This window comes from Phocoena sinus, chromosome 3 (assembly GCF_008692025.1).
Source record: "Phocoena sinus isolate mPhoSin1 chromosome 3, mPhoSin1.pri, whole genome shotgun sequence".
Taxonomy (NCBI): domain Eukaryota; kingdom Metazoa; phylum Chordata; class Mammalia; order Artiodactyla; family Phocoenidae; genus Phocoena; species Phocoena sinus.
Genome location: NC_045765.1, coordinates 7,832,349 through 7,842,001, shown reverse-complemented (window position 1 = coordinate 7,842,001; position 9,653 = coordinate 7,832,349). Strand labels below are relative to the sequence as shown.

The 9,653-nt window shown below is 54.7% G+C and overlaps 1 protein-coding gene across 1 annotated transcript; it reads left to right on the top strand.

The window, feature by feature from the left end:
• Positions 1-232: 232 nt before the first annotated feature.
• Positions 233-5,396, top strand: SPC24 (SPC24 component of NDC80 kinetochore complex). Its single transcript, XM_032626295.1, has 5 exons — positions 233-414; positions 3,543-3,687; positions 3,856-3,960; positions 4,109-4,185; positions 5,174-5,396. The coding sequence occupies exons 1-5, from the start codon at positions 255-257 to the stop codon at positions 5,278-5,280; spliced, it is 594 nt and encodes a 197-aa protein (XP_032482186.1). The 5' UTR covers positions 233-254; the 3' UTR covers positions 5,281-5,396.
• Positions 5,397-9,653: the final 4,257 nt, after the last annotated feature.

Here is a 9,653-nt window from a genome sequence, read left to right as displayed (position 1 = left end):
TCTTGCAGCAGCTTTCCAGCCTGCGCAGGCGCATCAGGCAGGACTCCGGAGCGCCCCCCACGCTCCCTACGCAGACTGGCCGTCGCCAATGGCTGACAGAGGAGCCGGCGCAGGCGCACTAGTCCGACTAGATGGGGCCTCCCTCATTGGCTGATGACTGACGTGGGCTAAACCCAATGGAAACGGGCCTCTCCGGGAAGGGGGCGGGGCCCAGCGGGCAGTTAAATTTGCGCGGGATTGGTCCTAGTGTAGTCATGGCGGCCTTCCGCGACATGGAGGAGGTGAGCCAGGGGCTGCTGAGCCTGCTGGGTGCCAACCGCGCCGAGGCGCAGCAACGGCGGCTGCTGAGGCGCCACGAGCAGGTGGTGGAGCGGCTGCTGGAGACGCAAGACGGTGCCGAACAGCGGCTGCGAGGTGAAGGCCGGGTCGGGGGCGGGGGGCGGCGGGCAGTCGGGCACGAGTGGTGGTGGTGGTGACCAGACCGGCCTCAAACCTCCTCCCTTCTGGGCGCCCTATCCGCTACTCCGTGCGACCGGCGGATGAGCATTGTCCCGTCTGAGCCTCGGTTTCCCCACCCATGAAATGGGCTTCAGGACAGCAGCCACCTCCCAGGGGTTTAGTGGTGAATGTAGGTCTGACGCGCTGTGAGCAGGAGCTGGGACTCAGGGTTTGAATTGGGGCTCAGGGGTCAAAGCGCCGAGTTTGAATCCCAGCACCGCCACTTCCCAGCTGTGAGATTTGAGGTGACTTACTTAACCTTGCTATGCCTCTGTTTCCCATGAAATGGTTGTAATAATAAATAGTCCGCATCTTCTTGCTGAGATTGTTCACATGTCTTACTGAGCACCTGCTGGGTCCAGGCATAGTGCCAGTCATGGGGTGACAGCCGGGAACAAAGCAAACAAAATCCCTGGGGTGGGGGTAGAGCTAATATTCTAGTGGGGTGAGGCAGAGGATAAACAAGAAAAATGGATTTGTCAGGAGGTGATGGGCTAAGGATTTCAGCTGTTAACTCATGAACCCTCTTGTCCCAGTCCAGTGCTTCCCTCTCAAGCCTCAGTTTCCTCATCTGTGGAATGGGGTTGCTGATAGCACCCCTTGATGGATCAAAGTGAGATTCATGGAGATGATGCTTGCACAGCACTGTGCCCTTAAAAGGGGCATAGGAGCTGCCCTTGTTGCAGCTTTTCTCAGCATCAGGGGTTTTTTGTTTTTGTCTTTTAAAGGCTTCAAACTTTTTTTTATTGTGGTAAAATTGACAAAACCTAAGATTTACCATTTTAACTATTTTCAAGTGTCCGGTTCAGTGGCATTAAGTACATTCACATTGTTGTGTGACCATCACCACCATCATCTCCAGTATTCCATTGTATGGATACGCCACATTTTGTTTATCCATTCATCCATCACTGGACACTTGGGACACTTCCACCCCTTGGCTATTGTGAATAATGCTGCTATGAGCATGAGGGTACAAATATCTCTTTGAGTCCCTGCTTTCAATTCTTTTTTGTATTTTCCCAGAAGTGGAAATACTGGATCAGATGGTAATTTGATATTTAATTTTTCTGAGGAACTGTCATCTAGTTTTCCACTGTGGTTTCAGTGCCAGGGATTTGTAATGCCTTTTGACAATTACAAGTCAGGGGCCAGACTTGCCAGCCTGTGAGCCCCCAGGAGGAGTTTGGATGTTAGGCTAAGCACAACAGATGTCCTGGTCAGGGTCTTCTGCTCTTTTCTCCTTCCTCCTTCCTTCTCTCTCCTTTCTTTCCTCCCCTCCCGCTCCATTAACTCCCCTTTCACTGATGGTTGAGGAGAAGCTCCACATCACCCAACCTGCGTGGGTTTCAGAAGAACGGAGGGATTTGGGGCAGGGAGACAAGAGTCGGTGTTCTAGGGAGCTGGGGTTTCGATCAAAAGGATCCAGTTCAGATCCCAGCTTCAGAGCTAAGTGTGTGGACAAGCCACTGGACCTTGGGCTTCTGCTCATCGCCTCTCAAATCGGGGGAGGGGTTCAGCCACCCTCAGAGAGTGGTGAGAGTTCAGTGAGTTGGGGCTCCGTGGTCACCTGTGGCACTTAGCACACATTCGGGTAACGACAGCTTATAATGAACGTCCATGGGGAAGAGATCATCCCAGGAGACTTGGTTGTTGTTCGGAGGGTGAGTGGAGAAGGGGCGGGAAGGCTGCAAAAGAGAGCCAGACCCTCAGCTCTCCTAACAGGAAGTCAGCAGGCACCGTCTAACACAGACAGATCAAGAAATAGCAGCATAAGCAAATTATTTAGAAATATGAAGGTCGATGCCAGAGAAAACAGTGAAGAGTTTAAGTGGCTGCTTCAGAGGGTTGGAGAGGCTTAGAGAGGGTTATGTGTGTGTGTGTGTGTGTGTGTGTGTGTGTGTGTTTAAATTTTCACAACCATAGACATGTGGTGCTTTGATTAAAAATTAACTTAATATAAGTTTATAAACACTTAAACACTGGCCCTTTAAGAAGCATTTTCATCCGTGCCTTCTCTGAGTTGGCAGGTTTCTCTGACTCTGTGGGAAGGAACACAGTAACCTTCTTAGGGTGTTTTTGATCTTTTTGGATGTTTTGTTCAAAATGTGTTTATTCTGAGTAGGTGTTGGCGATGTACGGTGATTTTAAGATGCAATCTGTGCTTTGAAGAAGAGAGACTTGGGAATAAATAGTCCAGTGTGATAAGGGCTGTCCTGGGAGCACAGTCTCGCCCCAGGAGGGAGAAGAGAGTGTCCAGCCGCCTGAGTCAGGCGTTATCCAGAAGGCCTTAATGCTGGGAATGATGCGCCAGTGGGCAGGGACACAGGGGTCCAGGTCCCTGGAAGACCGGCAGGCAGGGGCCCAGGACTGAAAAAACATGGCGTTTCTGCACAATGACGAGGCATCTTTGCAGCCAGAGCAAAGGGAAAAGCACATGGCGGGGCAAAAAGCAGGGAGAGAGGAGGTTGGCAGGGATGCCGAAGGTGCCCCAAAAGACCTGGACGTTATCCTGGAGACCCTGGGGAGCCACGGGAGGTCTTTGATCAGGGGAGCGACTTAACATTTGGCCTCTGACACAGCTGCTCTGAAGGCAGAGAGCAGAAAGGATGGGCAACGGGAGAGACCAAAGCAGGACACGGCCGGGAGGTTTTTGGGGTGGTCCTGGAGGCATGAAGGACCAGCACGCAGAAGAAAGGGTCCTGCCAGACGGGATGGCTAACTGGATCCAGAAAGTGAGTCCCAGGCTTGTTGCTTGGACAATGGGGTCGGAAGTGCCGTCATAAATTAAGACTAGGTGTGCAAACAAGGACCAGGCTTTATTACTTTGGATGGATTCAAGTGTGATTTCGGTGAAATGGAAGCACGTGTGCCAGGTCCAGGTGGGACTCTCAGGCGGGCATTTGCAAATAGAACGATGGGTCAGGGAGCTAGAGATGGAAGTGGGAACGTGGCCATAGATGGGGGCATTGAGGCTGCCCTCTGCTCCGGGGCTCTCCTGGGGAGCCCGAGTTGAGGAGCGCAGACTTCTCCCTGCCCTGCAGAGGTCCTCACTGCGGAGAAGGAGGTGGCCCAGAGCCTCCTCAACGCGAAGGAGCAGGCACACCAGGGCGGCGCCGAGTTGCAGCAGCTTGAAGCCGAGCTTCAGAGGGCCAGCGAGGAGGACGCCCGTCTGAAGGCCAGCCTCCTATATCCTTTCCTGTGTGTGCAGGACAGCCGGGCCCCAGCCTCACCCAGGATGCCCTTGTTCACTCTAGAGAGCACACCTGGAGCCAGCAGCCCCGGGCCCGATGGGGTTGGTGTGAGCATGTGGGCAGCCCTCCCTCCAAAGCCAGGAGTCCTTAACTGCCTGTGTACTCAGCTCAGCAGGGAGCTGGAGGAGCTCAAGGAGATCGAGACTGATCTTGAAAGACAAGAGAGGGAGGTTGACGAAGACACGACAGTCACCATCCCTTCAGCCGTGTAGGTCCACAGACGCGGTGTGAGTGTGTGTGTGTGTGTGCGCGCGTGTGTGCACGCAGCCCACGGCTCTTTGTTGGAGTCGACGCTGGAGTAACTTCTCTCTCTCTCTCTCTCTCTCTCTCTCTCACTGTTTTGTCTTCTCACGCAGGTATGTGGCTCAACTTTATCGCCGAATTAGTAAAATTGAGTGGGATTATGAATGTGAGCCGGGGACGATCAAAGGCAGTATCCTTTGTGGTGAAAGTGGAACCCTGTGCACTGTTGGTGGGAATCTTAAATGGTGCAGACACTATGGCAGATCCTAAAAAATCCAGAATAAACACATAACCCAGCAGGTCGACTTCTGGGGATACACACGAAGGAATTGAAAGCAGGGACTTGAGCAGATGTTTGTACATCCATGTTCACAGTAGCACTGTTCACAAAAGCCAAAAGGTGGGAGCAACCCAAGTGTCCGTCAGCAGGTGACCAGATGAACAAAATGTGGTCCATCCATACGGTGGAATATTACTCAGCCTTAAAAAGAAAAGACATTCTGGCACATGCTACAACATGGATGAACCTGGAACATAATCTGCTGGTTGAAATAAACCAGACACAAAAAGTCAGTACTGTGGGCTTCCCTGGTGGCGCAGTGGTTGAGAGTCCGCCTGCCGATGCAGGGGACACGGGTTCGTGCCCCGGTCCGGGAAGATCCCACATGCCGCGGAGCCGCTAGGCCTGTGAGCCATGGCCGCTGAGCCTGCGCGTCCGGAGCCTGTGCTCCGCAATGGGAGTGGTCACAGCAGTGAGAGGCCTGCGTACCGCAAAAAAAAAAAAGTACTGTATGATACCACCTACATGAGGTCCCTAGAGGAGTCAGATTCATGGAAACAGAACGTAGGAGGGGGAGTCAGTGTTTAATGGAGACAGAGCTTTGGTTTTGCAAGATGAAAAGAGTTGTGGAGGTGGTAATGATAGTTGCACAACAACGTGAATGGGCTTAATGCCGCTGAACTGGGCACTTTCAGATGTTTAAGGTGGCAAATATAATGTTATATGTATTTTATCACAATTTAAAAAAAGACAGTTCATTATCTTAACTTTCTGTTCATGAAAATGTCTTTCAGTCTCTAATTATCTTAATAATAACAATTTAAAGGCAGTGTCCTTTCGTCGTGGGGGGAGAGGGAGGGCCATGTGTGCTGGGTTTCCCTTACATATGCACCCTCAGTCCATCATGGCCCCAGCGTTGCTCAGCCCATCCACCTGGACAGCACCCAGCTCTCCAAGAAATTCATCAGTGACTATCTCTGGAGCTTGGTGGACACAGAGTGGTAGCCAGGAGCCTCTAGGACTGCATCGTACAGTCCCACACAGTGGGAATCGGCCCGTGGTGGGTGGTCAGTGCCTCAGTGGTGAGATCAGCTTAAAATTAAATGTTTATACGTAACTGAGTTTTTTACTGGATTTCTTCCCCCGTTCCCCCATCTTGACTTTGGCCTCAAATGCTGGACTAGGTAACCAAAGAAAACTGACTTAACTGTGCCAGGCCTGTGACTTCACGTCTGTGACAACACATACAAATGACACCGTAGTATCCGATGACAAATTCCAGGTCTTCGTCATCTGTGATTCAGGTTTGGCCCTTTTTTATCCGTTCGTTCTCTGAGCGCCACTGTGTGTCAGAGCTGTGCTGGGAACCCAAGGCAAGATGAAGGATCCCTTGAGCCAGTGGAGGAGTCAAAAGTGATCAGATGACACCCTCGAGCTAGAGAGCATCCAGAGTGCTTCAGGACCCTGGCCAGGGAGGGGGCCTGCCCCAGGGGATGGCGGTGGCATTTTTGCTGGGACTGGAAAGGATGAGTCAGTCATGAAGAGATTACATTATAGGACATATAGGGGCCCATCGCTGGCTCCAGGGTGGGCTGTGTGTCAGAGACCACTGTTTGCCTCCCTGATATTTGTTCTCCCCTCCCCCCTTGGTAAGGAAATCCTTTTAGCTGCCCAGTCAAAACACAACTTTTCCCAGCCTCCCTTGCAGTTAAGTTCAGGACAGTGAAATGTAAAAAGAAGTGTTGTGTGTGACTTCTTAAAAGGCAAGGTAGTATACCCTTTCCCCCTCTGCTCTGTTTTCTGGAACTTGAGTGTGATGGCTGGAGCCCTAGCAGCTGTATTGCCACACTTAAGGAGGGGTGCAATCCTCTAGGGATGATAGGAACCTGGTTCCCTGACGATGGTGTAGCTGGGTATCAATGCTGGACTTCCTTGCGGGTAGGGGCTAAACTATTATGTGTGCCTTTGTTATTTTAGTTTTTCTATCACAAACAGCCAAAATAAACCCTAACTGATTCAAGGCCTGGGCCAGCCAATTGATTTCTTCACCTAACCCCCATCCTCAGTGACTGAGGTACTACTAAGAGTGGGAAGTCTGTGGCCAGCCTGCCTGCCTGTGTGAGGGCAGAGAGTGAGAAGTAGGGTCCCTTCAATATCAAGTGCCTCTTGGATACAGCTTTGCCTGAAGCCAGTAGATTTGGTAGTTACATGAACCTCTGGGTGTTGGGTTTTGTGCACCTCTGTACCATTTACAGTAAGTACAATTTGTATTTCTTGATCAGAGAGGGACATGCTAAGCAGAGGGAGCAGTAAGTTCTAGCAGCTCCTGAGTACATCAAGTGGGCACTAAAAATAGTCCATTCCGGTGTCTCTCGGAGGCCTTAGAGCAAGGGATCCTGCCTGTCGGGCTCCAGGAGATAGACCCAAAAAAGGGGTTGTTAGTCTCCCTGAAATGTAAGCAGCCCCAGTCCTTCTGGCTCACAAAGATTCCCAGAAGAACTTCAGAGGCTGAGGGCCTGGCTTTACATATTCAAGGAAATGTTCACATAAGCCCTCCTGGGCTGTTTTCATTTTCAAGGCTGGCAGAGTTTTTTATGATGTGAAAAAGAAGCAGAGCCCTTTATTTGTACCCTTGGCCTCCAAAGGGCAAAAGACTTGATCTAGACCAGGGTTTTCCTGCCTCAGCCTTCACGATGTTCGGGCTAGGTCACTGTCTCTGGTGGGGGCTGTCCTGAACATCACAGGATATCTGGCAGCATCCCTGGCCTCCACCCACTAGATGGGAGGAGCACACCCCTGTCGCAAAAACCCCGCGGGGGCGGGGGAGGCACACTCAGGGCTGCCACCCCCCTGCCTTGCAGCCTTAGCCAGGAACCAGTCAGTCTTCTGCCAAGGTCAGCTGACTAGCTGCTGTCACCTTGGTGGCTGTTCCTGCTGACACAGCGAGCTTCCACCTGCTCCCCTGCAGGAGTGCTCCCCGCCCTGAGTAGACCCGGCCTAGCTGAGGGTCCCAGGGCGGGCAGAGAGGCATATTGCTCTCTAGTTCAAACAGATTTGCAGGTGCAGAGTCCCTGGGAGAGAAAGCCAGTGTTGAGGAGTGGGTGCAGTTACAGACGCAGACTTCTCTGTACCCCGGGCCCAGGGCCTGAACCCCCCATGGGCCTGCTCCCCAACCCCTGAGCAGTGGCCTCACTTTGTTCTGGGAGGGGCCCTGGAGGCATTGCCTGCCCAGAACTCAGTTTCCCCAAGAAGAAGAAGGTGGCTCTAGGGAGGCAGTATGGACCTAGGCTTAGAGGGGCCCCATCGCCTCAGGCCTCCCCCGCAACCAGCCCAAGGAGTGAGCAAGTGGGTGAGGAACGCAGCCCAGTGGGGCCCGGCGGGTGCATTCAGGGAGGTGCCTGAGCTCACAGGGGCCGCGAGAGGCCCTGGCCCTCCACATGCCTGGGCCCTGACTCACTGCCCGGCGCTGGCTGGACGCCCGGACAGCCTCGGCCCGCGGCCTCCAGCCTGCACACCCACTCCCGCCCCTGCCTGCTCTCCCTCTGACAGCCAGCCCATGGGCAGCCAGCAACCAGCTCTCTCGGCCGGGCCTGTTGGAGTGCATGCAGGATCGGAGTCCCCCCGACCAGGCAGTGAGTGGGGAACCGAGGCCTTGCACCTGCAGAGGTGAGACTTGACCCCTCACCCCCAGCCCGTTCCTCCTGCACCCCTCAGGCCAACACCGTCCCATGCCGGTGAGGAGTATCCATTTTATAGGTGGGGGATCCGAGGCACAGCTTGGTCCAGTCGGTTGCCCGAAGTCACAGGACAGTGACACCCTGGGAGGCTGAACTCGGCAGTGGGGCCCCGGGGTCCATGGAGGAGCATCTTGGCTTTTCAGATGAGAAATGGCCTCCAAGGCATCTGCCCCTTGTCCGAGGTCACCCAGGTAGAAAGAGACCAAGGACTGGAACTCAGGCCTGTACTGGGTGGAGCCCTGCTGGGTAAAGTTTTAGACGCTTAGTGATCAGTGGCTGCCGGTCAAACATCCACACACCTGGCCAACCTGTCTTATAATTGGTGTTTCTGGGGGAAATAGCCAAACCCCTCACACTGGACCTCCGGCAAGCTTGGTGGGCCAAGGCTGGTGAGAGGCCGGGAGGACTGGTCACAGGGCATCAGCACAGACATGGCAGTGCATGGACCACCCTCGGGAAGGCCCCAGGACCTCCCGGCGGCTCCCCGACTGGCTCAGAAGCGTGCACTGGGCATCTGTGACCTGCCAGGCCCCCTTCAGGGAGCCACACTCCAGTGGAGGCCACGAGCAGGTACCGTGTGCTGGCTCCCAGTGCCCTACAGGTGGTGAAGCTGAGGAACAGAGACGGCAGGCTATTCGTGGAAGGTGTCGCAGATTATGGAGACAGAGCCTGCAGGAGACCCCAGGGAGGAAGAGCCGTTTGAGCCCAGATAGACCTGAGCCCTCTGGGGATAAAGGTGTGGAGACAGTGAGCCAGGCAGAGGGAACAGCAAGTGCAAAGATGGGTGTTCAGGGACAGCAAAGAGGCCAGCATGGAGGGAACATGAGGCCGTGGGGCTGGATCATGCCAGGCCTGCAGTCTACAGTGAGTCATGGGGAGGATTTGCAGATTCCAGGGGGGCCCCAGAGTTGGGGCTTGGAAAGGGGAGCCTGACATTGGCCTCTTGACACAGGTCATGGTGCAGAGGCCCAGCCGACTAGGGGGCTGGTCTCGCTATGAACCCCCAAGCTCCCCACCTCCATCCCAGGCACAGCGTGGGAGAGGAGGCCTCTGGGGTGAGCAGAGCAGCTGTGCCGGGAGGGTGGAGCCCCTCCACCAAGGGCAGGAATCAGTGCTGAAACCTGAGCTGCCTGGAGGGGAGGCTGGACGGGACCCAGGAGTCCTGGGGGCTATCCCCCCCCAATCCCACTCCACTCAGTAGGGTGGGTGATGTGACCAGTGTTCGCTCAAACTCCCAACTCTCAGCCGCTCTCTTACCCCTTCATCGTGGAGGGTATTCACTTCCTGGGGGAGAGGAAGGGGTGCTGACCCCCACTGTGGGGGAGGGGCCGGCATCAGGGACAGGGCTCCCCCCTCCCTGCCTCCTCCCTTCCCTCCCCCGGACCTGGGCTCAGCCCCGCAGGCTCCAGCCTGACTCACCACAGGCAGCTGTGGTTTCAGATGCCGGTGGGGGCAGCAGAGGACATGAATTGGGGTGTCAGGCTTGGGGGAGCAGCTTCTTCCCACCACCCAGCCAGTCCTGGCCAGAGCCATTGAGCCCTTGGAGAGGGGGAGCCAGGGTCACGCCTGCCCACACCCTGTCCTTGGGGATGGCAGCTCCGAAGCTCGTCTGCCCCCCACCCCTTTGGGCAGGCTGAGCCT